The following is a 16944-nucleotide window of genomic DNA, read 5'->3' as shown; positions in this document are numbered from 1 at the left end:
AGCACTTTTCTTTTGTTGATTTTGAAGTTTAAGCTGGTACAGTTTTAATATGTTTATACGTCTATGGAATTGCAAAAATGAGGATAATTTTTAATCAATTAAGGAAAATTTTTTTCTCTCCATAAAAAAATTTAGCGTCTTAATCGACTTTGTAGTCCATTAGAATACAAAATCTTTAAACGGATTATTTCCTCTTTTCAGAAACTTGATATGCAGATATAGATAATAATCTTAGACCTTGTTTGGATTGTTTGTTTCCGTCGGAAAATATTATCGTTTTCCGTGATCACATTTTTCTATCACATTTTTCCTCACATATATCCAATCGCTACAGTAATTTTTCCATGAAAAATGATGAAAAATACAATCCAAACACAACACGTGCCTCACTTTCTCATAGATTTCCGTTCGTAAACATCCCAGAATTCCTATGCATTATGAAATATCATCAAATAGGTTGCTAGTAAAGAAGAGAGTGACTTTTCTTGGAGGAAGAAGACGGTGACTTAAAAGTCGTTGCATCAATTTTTCTTTTGAGTAATAATCCTCATTATCATTTGCTGGCAATCATTTTAGTTCAAACCCCCGTAGTCAAAGTACTCAAAGGAACTACTGCCTTAATCTGTCCATATGAAAAGAAAAGGGCTTCCACCGATAATTTTCACTGGGACTGTAAATCAACAAGATGATTGACACGTTAGATAACATACCTTCTGATTAAACAATAGTCACCAATAGTTAAGTATTTAAATAAACAATAGTCAGCTTACCACAGCATATCCAAGTCACCAATAGCAACATACCTTTTGATTCTACACCAATAAATTAATCTTTTCCTTGTATTCTCCCAAAGAAGTTCAGTCATGCCTCTAGCTTGCGTAAATCGAGGGAAAGAAAAACATTATATATAAGAGGGAAGTCAGACAAGTCGTTTATTGAAAATTTTTTAATAATATTTTTATAATCTAACCTATCTTATTCTCTGAGAGTGAAGTCTAAAAAAATTATATGAAAAATTAACAGATATACAAAGATGACTAGACAAATGAATATTTTAACATCTGCTTTTATTTTCTTTTGTTTTTCTCGACAAATAAAATTGAATTCTCGACTTACACACTTAGTCCAGAGAAATTTAGAATATGTTTGGATTATAATTTTTTTTAAAAAAATTATTATATGTTTTGTGAACACACTTTTTACAAAAAATTTAAAAAAATACAATCCAAACAAAATCTTAATCTTTTTTTGATGGTGGTATAACAATAATTATGAATCTATGTAAACCCCGAGCAGAAACCATTACACAGGAGTCTATTATCTTATTTATATATATATATATATATATATTATATTTTAACTAGAAGAAATTCTCAAAAAAATTTCACATCTTCATTTTATTTTAAATTAAATAGAAAATAAAAAATTTCTATTTCAATTGAGCACAACCTGTCTTGTGTTGCCTCCCCCAAAAAAAGAACAGAGCCAAAGCTTATTGAAAATTTATCCCAAAAAAAATATATTTATTGAAAATTTTTTAAGAGTACTTTTTGTGATCACTTTTTGTTTTATATATATCAAATGTTTAAAGATGGCAAAATATTATTTTTCTAAAATTACTTCTTAAAACCGCAATCCGAATTTACACCTCATAATCCTTTCTCCCAATTTAACCCAACAAGGCACAATTAGTTGCCAATTTTCATTCTCATCGCCAAATCCCACCAAAATGCTGATTAGATTTGACCAACAAAAAAGGGGATTAAAAATATGTACAATACATTAACCATAATCCACATAGTCAACAAAAGATAAAGTAGCCTCAGCTACCAAAAGCCGAAAAAAAAAACAAAAAAGAGCAGAGAAGTAAAGGTGATTAAGCTAAAAAGTAAAATCCACCCAAAATTTGATTTTACTTCACAATTCAGTAGGTCGGAACGACGCCGTAAGACGCATCAGCAACTATTAACGATTCAATTTCAACTTCCGCCCGCTTCGCAAACCTTCCTTTAATTCTGGGTCGGGTCTCCGCATAGGCCTTTCTCGAAGCATACCGAATCGTCTTCTCAAATTTTCTGTTCTTCCTTTTCTCCCTGTACCTTAAAACCCTCGCTTCTCTATCCACGCCGGAGACCGGATTCGGAACGGCATCGCTCCTTGAGAAATTGTTGGATACATCCGCCATCGCATTGTGGTCCGGTACGACCCCCACCTCCATGGAAGACGATGAAACCTGCCAAAAATAAAAATAAATAAACTGAATATATTAATTTTTTTTGGTCAAAACTGAATACTGTATATTAACTGATTGGCCTAAAATAAAAAAAAAAATATCACATACACTTTGGCTGATGGATTGAGAGCTGAAGTTGTACATAAAACTTTTAGATCCAGCAAAATCCATTTCATAGGTGGGGAATCCATCCACAACTGGACCGGGTAAATGGGTCGGATCATTCTTGTTCTGCACTGGAACAACTCCATCGGAGTTATGCTGCTGGTGAACATGATTGTGATGGTGGTTTTGATACTGCATGACATGAGGCTTTTGATCACCGGATATCAAATCCATATCCAAATAAGGATCCATATCAGTAAACAAATAGTCCGCAGTCTTGTACTCCGGACTATCCGGTTCTAAATCCTTATTACAGTTCGGGTTAGGTAGCAGCCACGAAGCTGCTTCCGCTTCCTCGGCCTCGTTGCCGACGTCGAGCAAACATTTCTCGTCGCTAGCTCCGGTACACCTGGCAGCCGAGGCCGAGTCGAAGAAGGGGCTGATCGGAAGCCGCTCGTGGCGGCGGGCAAGCGGGTTTGCAGAGTGGATGTCGCGGTCACAGGCGTTGCATAGGGCTGCAGCATCCGCCTTGCAAGTCACACTTGCAGGGGCTTGCTCGCAAACTTCGCAAACCCACACGCGCCCGTGGCGGGAGGCTAGCTTATTCGCGGCGTGGATTTTGGAGTCACAGGCGAGGCATAAAAACGCCGAGTCCGCCCGGCAGAACACGCTGGCCGACGTCGCTTTGCACGAGTCACACGGCTTAGCCGTTAAATTCCAACCTTCTGCACCCATTTTTTCTCCACTCTCTCTATCTAAAAATTTTCTCTCACTAGAAAATGAGAGAAGACGTGCTGTGTAGTGGTGACTGTTTTTAATTTTTCTTTTATTGCTTTTTCGGACAATAAAGCGGGCAATCACGATGTCCTAGTGGGCAGGGGCAATCCGTGTGATAGCCAATGGAGATTCAACAAGTGTAACAAGCTTAGCCAAAATACAAGGGCGTTTTAATTATGTTGGAAAATGGAGGATTGTCGTTTGGTGTGAGGTGGGGATGTCGTTTTTATGGAGATAGGGTCCACAAGATAAGAGACGTGTTAGTACAGAAGGGTCTGTTTGGATTTTTGTCAAATCTGTATCAAAATACTAAACCAGAAAAGTTGATTGTGCTGCTATAGTGGGTCCCAAGGGATTGCCGGTGTTTACAAATCGGAATGGCGTGATGTTTCTAGAGCGGTCTGGCTTTTGCCACAGTTGTAGGGGCATTTCTACAAGCGCATTGTACCACTAAAACCTTTTTTGTTTTTGTCTACTTCTATATTTATTTTTTGGGAGAAAATATAAACAAATACGTGGAATTTAATTTGCTAAATTTGCTCCGTATTAAAGTTGGTAAGAAAGATTGTGTAATTTTGAAACATTCCATGTTATGCGGTGTAATAACGATAAAAAGTTGGATGCATTATGTGAAAACCGAATAGAGTATGATTTTTTTTTGGTTTTAATAAACAGCAAATTTCTTTAGTGGATTGTTGAAAATTGTCCAGCACAATTTGATTTGCATCACTGCCATAGTGGTAGATTAAACATGCATTAGAAATTATAATCTGTAATTTAACAAATACAATAGATTTGAAAAATGTAAAAAATTTCAAAATTATATTCTAAGATAAATCACTACAGTTTCCTTCTATACATGTTGCAATCGACAGATCTACTAATCAACGGTTTTACCACCAAGAATGATAATGAGATTTGTCGAACTAAATTCAAGAGCCAAGAAAATTTCAGATTTGACGATGAGATTTGAAATAAATTCATATTTAACAACATAATAAGAAAAAAAATACAAAAATCTCCATAGGATCCCTAGGAGAAAGAAATTTCTCACTAAAAACTCCTAGAAAAACAGAAACTCTCATTACAAAAATTTTGAAGAGACTTTATTAGAAAAACAGACTAAATCGGGATTTATGGAGGGAGACCATGCTGTGATTTTCCTCCCTTAGAGGAAGGTTTATGAGAGGATGACTAGAGGAGGATAAAAGTTGGAGAAGAGAGGAGGTGGGGAGAAGGGTTGAATGGAATGTTGTTTTTTTTTTTTAAATCAAATATGTGATGAATGCAAATTAATGCATTACCTTCCTAGTTCTCTAACCTTTATGGAATTTAGAAATTCTAAAATCCCTTTTAGCCTTATTTGGATTCCATTTTTGTGGAAAAAAGTTTTTTGATTTTCATGAAAATATTTCTTATCAAATATTTTAATCACTTTTTTTTACCTTACATACATATCTTTAAAAAGTATTACAATAAATTTTTCTACAAAAGCTCTCAAAAAAGTACAATTCAAACCAAAAATAAGCTTGTTGATGGCAAATGATAGCTTCTTGAAGAACTAGATTTCTTATCCCTATTCTTGTATATATGTTTAGATACAAAACTTGGGACATAAACCTACTTCAAAATTTGCACATAGAGGTGGATTTCCTATAAATATTGATGTTTTTGACTTTAATGCATCATCATAATCATCATTATTATTATTAGTATAAAAAATGATTCCAAACCTTATAAAGGAAAAAAGAAAAGGAGAGACTTGATAGTTTAATCAAGACCTCACAGTTATGTCGCTAATATCCTACTAGTTAAATTGGGCTTGAGAAGGCGTCATTATTCACTTACTTATATCAACCTGCTCATAGACCATGCTGCTGATGTTATCTTAGTTTTAGGCACTAGTCACGGTACCAATGAGTGGTTCTCATGTTTTCAATTCGTCAATTTTTTTGACTCTTGCAGCACGAATAATTATTGGTCTTTCTTGAGGTTGTCATGATTGAGAGAATCTTACCTAAATTACTCTTTTGTGAGCATTTATTCATTACGTACCGTAACTTACCTAGCTTTTGATTGAGGAATGGTCAACTTTCACCAACTCTATGTTTTAACACCACTCAATCTCCTTATATACCGTAGGATAGATTTATGTCATATTTCCATGATCCATGTGCCTTTAAAAACTTTGACCTGATAGATTAAAAATTCGACCAATAAAAAAGTTGCCATAAATATCTTTCTTCTTTTTATTAACCGCAACAAAATTTGGGATACTCTATATTAAATAAAAAAAACTCAAGAACATATCTAGTAGCATTTGTTGATTGAAAATCAATTCAACTTCAATGACAAATTATAACAACCTTAATCGATTTGAAAAGACAAAGCAAATCAACAATTTCAGATCCATTCATCCCTGATCAGCTTGCTTTACAAAATCCACTAGCGAGGAGGCCAGCGGCTTTTCATTCAACGTTAGCCTTGCTGCAGAAGTATCTTGTGTAACAGATTACTGAAGGCAAACGTTGTAAGAAATCACTGTTTTAGAATTTTGTGTTTCTTCATAGAATTGATTAGCTACACTTAATATTAGAATCTTATAAAATTTGATAACATGATCAAAACAATAATTATCTAATAGAACGATTGAAAATTTTTGTTGTTCAATGTGTCGAATAAATTGACAAGCTGTGCAATTAAGTTGCTTGAACACACACCCCATCTAAATTCGTGATTCGTCTTCCTTGTTATACATTCATCAAATTAGTTGATCTATCTTCTCACAATATTGAAAGGCGCCATTTTTGAAGATCAAATAATGTTTTCATAAACATCTATAAATGAAAGAAGGCATGTGTTCCAAGATAATAAATTTTGAGGTAAAATGAGTGTAACTTCAAAATGAAATTGCCAAGCTGAATTTTGAGGGGTTTATTATAAGGTGTTGGGTTTTAGCAGCGCAAATAACCAAAGTTTGAAGGGAGAGAGAGGGGGGGGGGGGGGAGGACGGGAGAAGGGAGATAAAAGGTATCGAGCTTAAATCTATACTCTTGAGTTGATTACTATTCTTGTCGAAAAATGGTTTCCTATACGTACGCAAAGGAGCTTGTGGATTATTGTTCACAAGATTTCATCCACCCCTTTTAGGGTTATCTTAATAATTTAAACTATTTTTGTTAAATAGCTTAAGTAAATTGTACAAAAATATAATGTTCGGGTTGGTGAAAAATGGCCTTTTCAACTTACATGCACTAATATAATGTTTTGTGCACGTGTCAATGCATTATTAGAGGTTAGTATTCATGCAGAATTACTTGTTTGCCCTTAAATGTGATTGGTAAGTTGTCTATGTAAGCTTTTTTTTTAAAAAAAAATTTCTTTTATGCTATAGGGGAAGGGAAGAGTCCAACTAACTTGTATAGGACTGATGACCGTCCCTGCACGGTTGAGGGCCAAGATTGGCCCTCAAAATTTTGTGCGGCTGAGATTACACCATGTAACTCGATTTCCGTGCCAAGTGTGGGACCCACCACTATCTGTTGTGAAAATACATCCTGTGAAAAAAAAGTTACACGATGTACAAAGAAAGTTACATGGTGTTGATAATGACCAAAATTGGCAGGGACGGTTGCACCTGCAACCGTCCGTGCCCCGAGTCCATAGGACTGGACCTCCAGACTATAAATGACAGATAGTTTTTGTGGATGCAAACTAATCATTCAAAGTTCTTGAGACGCAATTAGTTTGAACTAGGGAAGTTATTTATTTTGCTATCCATTACAAATGTAACTCTTCTGCTTCAAATTCTTCCATTTCACTAAGCTGAAATGCAGGCTTGTTAATTTCTTTTTTGCCCTTTTAAGTCGACTAAATTTTCTACATTGCCCTCATACCCATTCTCCTACTTTGTCTCTTTCTGCTTTTATGCATTTGAATCACGCTTTTATGTTCTTTAATTTTTCCTCTTTTTTTTTTTAAGTTTGGTATAGCTATTTGTCGTTCTTTTTTACAGGGTTTACATGTATTGCAAATCAAGCTTTTGCAAGAGATAGATTCAACTTCATATTCTTGTAACTTGGACATTTATTTAGTTATAAATTATGCTTTGCTAGAAATTAACTCTATTTGTTGTTTTATTCAACGTTGTTTTTTTGGCAAAACTTCTGCTTTTACTTTCTATTTGTTCCATTCATATTTGGATCTCATGTTATTTTGTTTCATTTAATCTGTGAAATTTTGTTCAACATTTTAGTGTTTAATTTTGTGTTATATATGGCTTAGTTTGTTAATATATGTCTTCTGCTTTATTAAAAGTTCTTAAGCTTTATAGATCTTTCCCTCAAATAGGTTAAAGTGTTGCTCTGCAAATCCTTTGATTCCCAATTTTCTGATTAGTGTACGTACCTTAGAAGTTAAAACTATGATGTAGTGGTTGAATTTTGTTTAATTGGCTATTTTAATGTTGACTTAGATCTTTCCTTGAAGTTTTGCTTTGCAAATCCTTCGATTCCCAATCTTCTGATTAGGGTACGTAACTTAGAAGTATGATTCAGTGGTTGAATTTTGTTTGATTAGTAATTTAAATGTTTAATTTCATGCTATATATGGCTTAATCTGTTAATATGTGTCTTCTACATCATTAAATTTTTTTTCTACATGTTGTTAACTTAGATCTTTCCTCAATTAGGTTGAAGTGTTGCTTTGTAAATCCTTAGGTTCCCAATCTTCTAATTAGGATATATAGTTTAGAACTATAATTCAATGGAGGAATTTTACTACTATTTCTTCTTCTTCTTCTTCTTTAAACTACTACTCGTTAGTATGTAATTGTATATTCCTAATTAAGTTTCTCAATAGTTTAGATTAAGTGAATGTTCACTATTAAAGTCAATTAATGGTCTCAATGGGAGATTTAGAATTCTTTGATTATATGGATCTTTAGATGAATGGCTTTCCATGGTTGTTCATGCTGATAAGAGCTAAATTTATCTTCTTTTTGAATATATTTCATATTAGTTTTGTGTCCATTTGTAAGATCAATTGGTATAAATTGTCCATTTTGTGCCACTAACTTGCACTTTAAACTAATAAATGGAATAGTTATGATTTTTGTCATTTACATGCAAAACGTCTTTTGTTTTGTGGGTAAAATGATCAACTTTAATTGGAACTGAAATTAGCAAAGATTCGAAACTAAAAAAGTCACAACATTGGCTAACGGAAGTGGCGCAAGGAAGGTTTGAGCGTCAAAAAAAGAAACAAAGAAGAAGAAAGGAAGGGAGACAAACTGCGAGAGAATCCGTTTGCGATTACTCCCGCAGTTTGTCGTCAGAACTTCAATTCGTGTTGCTCTGCTCAATCCCTTGGTGAATCCCTGCAGGGATTCGATCCAGGGATTTATGGTAGCTGCAGCTTGTCAACTTGTATGGATTCTTTCTTTTTCTTTATCTTGATAATGTGACAACCCCACCTCCCCCTAAGGCGAACCAAAGGGTTCGGTGGACCGCCTGCCTAACTCTCGCCGGAACTCAGTCGATTCTCAAACAAATCCGGAATAAAACCACAGGAACAACATAACAACAATCCAAACTTAAGCAAAACTTATATACATTCTATCTCAAAAGGGAGTACAACATCGAATATACAAAGGTTCTCCATTCTTTATACAACCAGCCCGTGCCAAGCACTAGGGCGAGAACCATCACAAAATGAAACTAGACTAGGCTAGTCGATACACAGCTCTCGTCCTTGTTCGTCTTCCCCTGTGAAGGAAAACAAAACTAAAGGAATGAGCTAAAAGCTCAGTGAGGTTCCGAACACATATTCAACAACAAAGCCAATACATTAACCATCGATAATCAATAATTCAAGAAACATTTACAATGGAAAGCGATAATAACACATACATTAAAAGGATACGGGCTCACAGGGAGCCATTCGTTTGTTCGTTCGTTCGTTCATTCTCCTGTCATTCCCCTTATTCTTCCAATCATTTAAAAATGTATTTTTGTAAGTAAAACCCTCGTTTGCATTGGTATTCGTTCGTTCATTTCATTCACCCCCTCTTGGACGTTGGCCAGGCTCCACCAACCTACAAGGTAATACTCGAGTATACCAACGTTCACACCCAGGGTCACCATATCGCCCGATCGAGTCCGCTTCTGGCTCGAGTCGATCGGTAACGAAGGGCAGGGCCCAGTTCAGCTACAAGGCTTACATCATGCACAACTAATGTATCAATCATTAAATTGTTGAAAATTTTGCGTTTCATTTAGGTCGAGCGCGATAAAGTACACGCTCGCCTAGAAAATTCGTTTTGGAAATTATTGGAAACACTTAACACATTATCAAACAATAACAACAAGTCATGAAGTCAAGGAGAATATAACAAACAAGGAACACTCACCTATGTACGAAAAACAACGTGCAAAATATTCTTCCGGATATTATCCTTAGTCACCGAGAAAACCTAAGATTAAACGAGAAAGAATATTACAGCTCATCTAACACAAACAATTAGGTGAAATCAAAGAAACTCAACAATTGATGAGTAGAACGTATAAAAGACTTTAAAGTGAAACGAGAACATTTGGACCCGTGGACAAGAATAATTAGGGTTTCGTAGACCAAACGTAAAACCAAACTAAAGACAAGTCGGAATCCAACTAGATAGGCTAAGAAATACTGTTTTCGAAATCGTTTTGGAATCATCTCATATTCAAGTAGATAGTATACACTAAAGGTGTTAATGAAATTCATGAAAAAAGAAGAAGTCAAAATACCCAAGAAAATCCTAAACCACTCCTCTTTATTTGGGTAAGAGTAAGTACACATTTGGAGTTTCCAATTAAAGAAGGATCATGTTTTAAGATGGAAAACGGTCATAGTATTAGTATTTGCCAAACGAAAAATATACAAGTTCAAATAGAAACTTAGCCCTCGAGCGAAAATTTGGGCAGCACGCCCTTTGTATTTACCTATTTTCCAGCCATTTATGGCTTCATTATTTTTCTCAATCAATCCCAACATTACACACAACATAAATAGCCACTCAATAGGCTCAATGTCATATGATTACCAAATCAAGCTAGGACATGTGCGGAAATGACGTTTAGGTTGGAAAACAAAAGGCAGATTTGCTGTTGCTTAGTGGAACTAACACAACTGAAGCGACACTAGTCGGATTGAGGTGCAATGTACACCGTTTCGAAGCTAAGAGAAAGGGATACAATGTTGAAGAAGGCCACTCAGTCTAGTTTGCAATGTATCTAGGTCAAATTTACCAAAATAACCCCAGATTTTCCAGTTCGCAGTTCAACTAGCAGTCCTGATTCATTCAATCATATCTCAGCACATACGACTCCAATTCAAGTGATTCCAAAGCCATTTGAAAGCTAATATATAAGTCTATAAGTCATAAACAGACATCAACAACCAAATCAGTAGTATTCCTGGTCAAAACAACCAATTACAAAAGCTGATTAGCATGTTCGGATAGAAACAGGGTAGCAGGGGTATTTTGGTCTTTTCATAGGCTACGTTACTCCGATTGAGCTGAAATTTTTCAGGCTACCATAAAATATCATTCTCTACAACTTTCATGTTTTGTGCTAAGGTCAAATCGGCCTCTAACTAGGTGTAACAGTACCGGGCAGAATTGGTGAAAAAATGAAACCCTAATCTGGAATTCATGCATTCAAGTGCTAATCTTCCACAAAACAACATCTAAAACAACTAAAAATCACTAATAAGTAATTAATTGAAGTAAAGAGGATGTTCTTGGCAAAATACCTTAAAACCACAAGAAAGGTAGGAGCTTAATCTTTCCTCCTCCAAAACAACTCCACCAACACCTTTAACCTTCCCTAATGATCACTTGTATGGTGTGGTTTGTGATTTGGTTGGTTGAAACTCAAGATTTGAGCAAATTTGGAAGCTAGAAATTGAAGAGCTCTCTCTTGTTTTCCTCCTCAAGAGGTTCGGCCAAGACACAAGAAAAATGAGAGAAAATTGAGTCAAAATTGATTTTAGGAAAGTTAAGAAGGTCTTGGTCAAATCCAACATCCAATGGGTTTGTAACACTTGGCACCTTGCTTGCTTAAGCTTATCTCTTTGTCTCTCTAATGCTAATCCATATAGGTAACTTCTAATTATCTCTTAGCACCTTGTAAAATAATATCACTTAACCAAACTCCAACAAGTTGTCAAAAATATATCGCATTTACCGCACTAGCGGGTCCCACGTCCATAATACACTTCAAACTCAACGTACACTAACTCATACTAGGAAAGTGATTTTAAAATTGTACTTACTTGTAAAAATGCATAGAAAATTCAATATTTCCAAGGAAAGTATAAAATATAATCAAAGAAATAAAATAATACTGAGAAAATGTGAAAATGTTTTGGTCCTCACAGATAAGACCCAAAGAGGACAATTGTACATCACCTTTTGGGACATCTAGGAGCTTCCTTTTCTTGACTTTTAGCAAGGAAGAAATATATAATTGAGGAGAGAGAAGATTGGACAAGAAGAAGAGAACTTTTTCTTCTTTTCTCTCTCAAGCTTAGTTTAGACAGTTTTACATCTAGTTTTCATCTTTTCTTGGAGAACTTGGAGAACTCTTGATGTACTATGTATTTTTGATAGCAATAAAGATTAATGAAATTTGAAGATCTTGTTTCTTCATTTGAATAAGCATTTCTTACTCTTTACTCTGTTTGTTGTGTCAATAATATTTAGTTACCTTAAAGACATGAGCCTTGTTGTTGAATCTATTATGTCGAACTAAATCTTCTTGTTCTAGGGTTAGATGAAACTATTTGTGCCTAGATTATGGTTAGATCTAATTGATTATTGCTATATCTTATACTTGCTAGTTCTCTTATTCTTGTTTTAACACTTGTGAATGCTTGATCACCATTTACCAGTCATTTTAGCTGTTGTTAATATATGAGAGTAGTTAACAATGATAGAAATAGAATAAGTGGAGCTTAAGGAGTAGACACACGAAAGTAGTGGTATATTTAGGTGGATGTTTATGATATTTCTTGTGCTTGATCTAGTTTATACTTGAGATTTCACTACGAAAGTAGGGAAACTCTAGTGTAGGCTAAGTTCGGTTCATTGGCGAGAGCGAGTTCCGATAGCTTGAGTGAAATGCAATCTTAGCAAGACAAGAATATTAGTAGTAATTGGCTATTTCATTCCTAGTTAGGCACATTTAGTCGATTCTATACTCTAGGACACTTGTGTTTAATTGAATTACTTCAAATTGTTAACTTTTTTTATTTTACTTTAGTATTTTGGTTGATTAAACTAGGTAAAATTCTTGATAAGTTTAGATAATAGACTAAGTTAAAAGCCTTAGTAATTCAAAAGTGATTCTCTAGGGATTCGACCCTATTTCCTTGTACTATAGTTCACGACTCGTGCACTTGTAATCAATTAGGAGATTAGGATTAAAATTAAATCGCAGGTATAAATCTTGTCAAGTTTTTGGCGCCGTTGTCATGGAATCACGGCAATATTAAGACTAAATGAGCTTTATTAATCTAAATATTGTGTTATATTGTGAATATCTTTTAGTTAGTAGATAGAGTAGTTTGTCTATTTTGTTTTACTTGGTTTGTTTAGTTGTGGTAAAATTTTTTTCATTTTTATCTTTGTAGTGCATGCACCGTGTGCTACATGAAACGGTACCTTTGGATTCAAAAATTGAAAGGACTATAAGGCGACAATGAAGGCAAACACTATAGGAAACTGTGGAAATTCAAGGAGAAGGAGAAATAATAATTGAACTTCCACCAATCGAACCTATGACTGAAGAAGTGAATAGAAGAGTATTACGGGATTTCGCATTATCGGAAGGTGATGGTTTGCAAATAAGGATAGTGAGAACTATGATAAATATTAATAATTTTGAGATTAAACCATCTCTTATACAAATGGTGCAACAATTCAATATGGAGGGAATGCTACCGAAGATTCAAATTCTCATTTGTCTACATTTTTAGAAATTTGTGATACAATTAAGTTTAACGATGTTAGTGATTATGCAATTAATTTTAGATTGTTTCCATTCTCACTAAGGGACAAGGTCAAGGTTTGATTACAATTTCATTCTCCTAATACTTTTACAACTTTGGCTGATTTATCAAAAACTTTTCTTAATAAGTTTTTTCCACCTGGTAATACTGTTAAATTTTGCATGGATATAACGAGTTTCTGTCAACAGAAAGGAGAGACATTGTACGAAACTTGAGAGCATTATCGGTAGTTACAATGAAGATGTCCTCACCATGGTTTACCCGATTGGCTTATAATACAAACATTCTACAATGGATTCACCTATCCGACAAAGACACATGTAGATGTAGCAGCGGGAAGAGCTTTGATGAGTAAGTCAGCCGAGGAAGCTCAACAACTGATTGAGGAAATGGCTGTCAACAATTACCAATGGGCCAACGAGCGAGATAATACAAAGAGACCCGCAGGTATGCTTGAGGTAGATACATTGAACATGTTAAGTATCAAAACGGATAATGTGGCTAAGATTCTTGATAAGCAAGTTGGTTCTAATTCTAATCAAGGAATAAATGTTGCATGTTGTATTATATACAGAGGAGATCACAATGACTCTATTTGTGCGAGCATTGAACAGGTTCAATATCTCAACAATTATAACCGTTCACCCCAAAACAACCCACACTCCAATATTTATAATTCAAGGTGGCGAAATCATCCAAACTTTGGATGGAAGGATCAAGGGAACCAACTAAGATCAATGAACCCATAGGGCTTTCAACCAAAGCAATCACCTATGAAGTCTAGACCGACTTGGGAGTTGACGATTGAGAAGCTAACAAATGCATCCAATGATAAAATTGAAAAGTTAGTTAGCACTACTACTCAACAGTTCGAAAGAATTGAGGGTAGCATGGACCAACTCACCAATATATATTGGAATATTGAAGTCCAATTAGGCCAAATAGCCAATGCTATCAATAATAGGAATCAAGGGGAGTTACTTAGTAAGACCGAGTGAACCCAATAGAGCACATGAAAGCTATAACTCTCCATAGTAGTAAGTAATTGAGTAAACCTCCAGTTGTTGAGAAAATGAAAGAAGATGAGAGTAAAGAAGACAAGCGGGGGAGTGAATTAGTAGAGGAGAGTAAGAAAAGTAAAGAGAAAGACAAAATAGAAGTGATTGAGCCATCGGTTTCTGAGATTATTCCAATTCCTCCACCAGTTTCATTTCCACATAGATTGAAACCATTAAAAGTTGACAAAGAATTTGAGAAGTTTGTCAACAATTTTAAACAATTACATATTAACATTCTATTTATTGATGCTATTTTGCAAATTCCCTCATATGCAAAGTTTCTCAAGAAGATAATGATCAAAAAGAAAAAATTAGAGGATAGCGAGACTATTGCATTAACAAAGGAATGTAGTATCATCATACAAAATAAATTGCCACCAAAGTTGAAAGATCCGGGGCGTTTCACGGTTCCTTGCACTATTGATAATGTAGAATTCTCTAAAGTACTATGCAAACTTGGTGCTAGTGTTTCATTGATTCCTTTAACTGTTGCTAGGCAATTGGGATTGAATGAATTAAAACGCACTAACATCTCTTTGCAGTTGGCTGACAGGTCTATTAGATATCTCTTAGGTATACTTGAAAATATGCTCAATAAAGTACAAAAATTGATCATTCCCGTTAATTTTTGTTGTTTTAGATATGGAGGAGAATATCAATATATCTATTATTCTTGGTGGACTATTTTTGGCACTGCAGATATTATAATAGATATTAAACGTGATAAATTCAAGTTTCAAATTGGCGAAGAAAATGTGGAATTTGATTTGAGTAAATTGAAAAAGTATCTCTTTTTTACTGATCATGTTTATTCCGTTGACATATGTGAAGAACTGATACAAAAAATGAGTCAAGTTAATCTTAACTATGATCCTCTTGAATTTTGTTTAAATGATGTAGGATTGCAAGAAGAGGAAATTAAAAAAATGATTAACTATTTGCAAGCACAAGTCCCTTACAAAAGAGGTAACACATACGAAAGCCTAGAGATAAGCAAGAGATTTCCTCCATCATCTTATGAGCAAACTCTAAAGCTCGAATTCAATCCGCTTCTCAACCACCTCAAGTATGCATTTTTTGGAGAGAAAGAAACAATGCCGGTGATTGTTAATGCAACCCTTGACGAGGAGCAATTTGACAAGTTCTTATGAGTTTTGAGGAAGTATCTAAAGGTTTTAGGATGGATAATTTTTGACATCAAGAGAATTAGTCCAATCATTTGTATGCACCAGATTTTATTGGAAAAAAATGCTAATCCGGTGGTGGAAACTCAATGGAGGTTAAATCCCAACATAAAGGAAGTGGTAAGGGTAGAAATTCTTAAATGGTTTGATGCAAGCATAATTTTTTCAATCTCTAATAGTGTTTGGATTTTTTCGATTCATGTCGTGCCTAAAAATGGTGGAATAACTATAGTGTGTGGTAAAAATGATGAAATGATTCCTTCTAAAGTCATAGTGGGTTGGAGAGTTTGTATTGATTATAAAAAGCAGCTATTATAAGGGATCATTTTCCTCTTACTTTCCTTGATCAAATTTTAGAAAGGTTGATGGGATATGACTTTTATTGTTTCTTGAATGATTTTTCAGGATACAATCAAATAGTTATTGCACCAGAAGATCAAGAGAAAACTACATTTATTTGTCCCTAAGGCATTTTTGTCTTTCGAAAGATACCTTTTGAATTGTGCAATACTCCTGCCACGTTCCAAGGATGCATAATGGTAATTTGTTTTATTTTAACGAGAAAATCATGAAAATATATATGAATGACTTCTCTGTTTTTGGGTCTATCTATGACCATTGCCTTAATAATTTAGATCTAATTTTACAGAGATGTAAAGAGACAAATCTTGCATTCAATTGGGAAAAATGTCATTTCATGATTTGTGAAGGTATTATTCTAAACCATAAGTTCTCCTCAGAAGATATTGAAGTAGATCAAGCAAAAGTGAAAGTGATTGAGAAGATGCCTCCACCGATCACTGTTAAGAGCATTCGCAACTTTCTTGGACACGCGGGATTTTATCGATGGTTTATTAAGGATTGTTTCAAAATTGCTAAACCTCTATATGATTTACTTACCAAAGATGTTCTTTTTCACTTTAATAATGAATGTTTATTTGCTTTTAATAGGTTGAAGAAGAAACTTGTCTCCATACCAATAATAGCATCACCAGATTGGAGTTTACCTTTCGAATTGATATGTGATGCTAGTGACTTTACGGTGGAAGTCGTTCTTGGTCAAAAGTATGATAAAAGATTTCATGTCATCTACTATGCAAGTAAAATATTAATGAGGTTCAAATCAATTATGTGATAACGAAAAAGAGTTGTTTGCAGTGATATTTGCGTTGAATAAATTTAGATCTTACCTAATGAGATCTAAAGTCATTGTCTATACCGATCACGCGGCTTTTAAATATCTTTTAAATAAGAAAGATACAAAGTCCCAACTAATTCGATGTATTTTATTATTGCAAGAATTTGATTTGGAGATCAAGGATAGAAATGGATTTGAGAATTTAGTTGCGGATCATCTTTCTAGACTTGAGAATATCCCACAAGAAGATGAAATTCCTATCAAAGAGGAATTTTCAGTTGCATTCTTATTGGCTATAAAAAAAAATCATCGTGGTATGCTGATTTAGTCAATTTTGTGGTTAGTGGAGTGCTACCAAATGGTTTGAATGCTCGCCAAAAAAAGAATTTCATAAAT

General features: G+C 34.5%; 2 protein-coding genes across 2 annotated transcripts; one reads left to right on the top strand and one right to left on the bottom strand.

The window, feature by feature from the left end:
• Positions 1-1688: 1688 nt before the first annotated feature.
• LOC113781323 (zinc finger protein CONSTANS-LIKE 4-like) lies at positions 1689-3141 on the bottom strand. Its single transcript, XM_027327242.1, has 2 exons — positions 2342-3141; positions 1689-2233 (listed from the first exon to the last, which is right to left on the bottom strand). Exons 1-2 carry the CDS (start codon positions 3071-3073, stop codon positions 1925-1927), a joined length of 1041 nt encoding a protein of 346 aa, XP_027183043.1. The 5' UTR covers positions 3074-3141; the 3' UTR covers positions 1689-1924.
• An 11099-nt stretch (positions 3142-14240) lies between these two features.
• On the top strand, positions 14241-15377 carry LOC113780473. The gene is made up of 2 exons (XM_027326271.1): positions 14241-14799; positions 14926-15377. The coding sequence occupies exons 1-2, from the start codon at positions 14241-14243 to the stop codon at positions 15375-15377; spliced, it is 1011 nt and encodes a 336-aa protein (XP_027182072.1).
• Positions 15378-16944: the final 1567 nt, after the last annotated feature.

This window comes from Coffea eugenioides, chromosome 8 (genome assembly GCF_003713205.1).
Source record: "Coffea eugenioides isolate CCC68of chromosome 8, Ceug_1.0, whole genome shotgun sequence".
In the NCBI taxonomy this organism is placed as follows: Eukaryota; Viridiplantae; Streptophyta; class Magnoliopsida; order Gentianales; family Rubiaceae; genus Coffea; species Coffea eugenioides.
The sequence above is the reverse complement of the archived record's forward strand: the minus strand, read 5'-3'. Positions and strand labels throughout refer to the sequence as shown.

Bases quoted from the DNA above. Each gene is read 5' to 3' on its own strand.
- LOC113781323 (XM_027327242.1), bottom strand. From the start codon at position 3,073: ATGGGTGCAGAAGGTTGGAATTTAACGGCTAAGCCGTGTGACTCGTGC. The intron at 2,234-2,341 runs GTATGTGATATT...TATTTTTGGCAG, and splicing joins CTCAATCCATCAGCCAAAGT to GTTTCATCGTCTTCCATGGA.
- LOC113780473 (XM_027326271.1), top strand. From the start codon at position 14,241: ATGAAAGAAGATGAGAGTAAAGAAGACAAGCGGGGGAGTGAATTAGTA. The intron at 14,800-14,925 runs GTATACTTGAAA...TTGGCACTGCAG, and splicing joins GTCTATTAGATATCTCTTAG to ATATTATAATAGATATTAAA.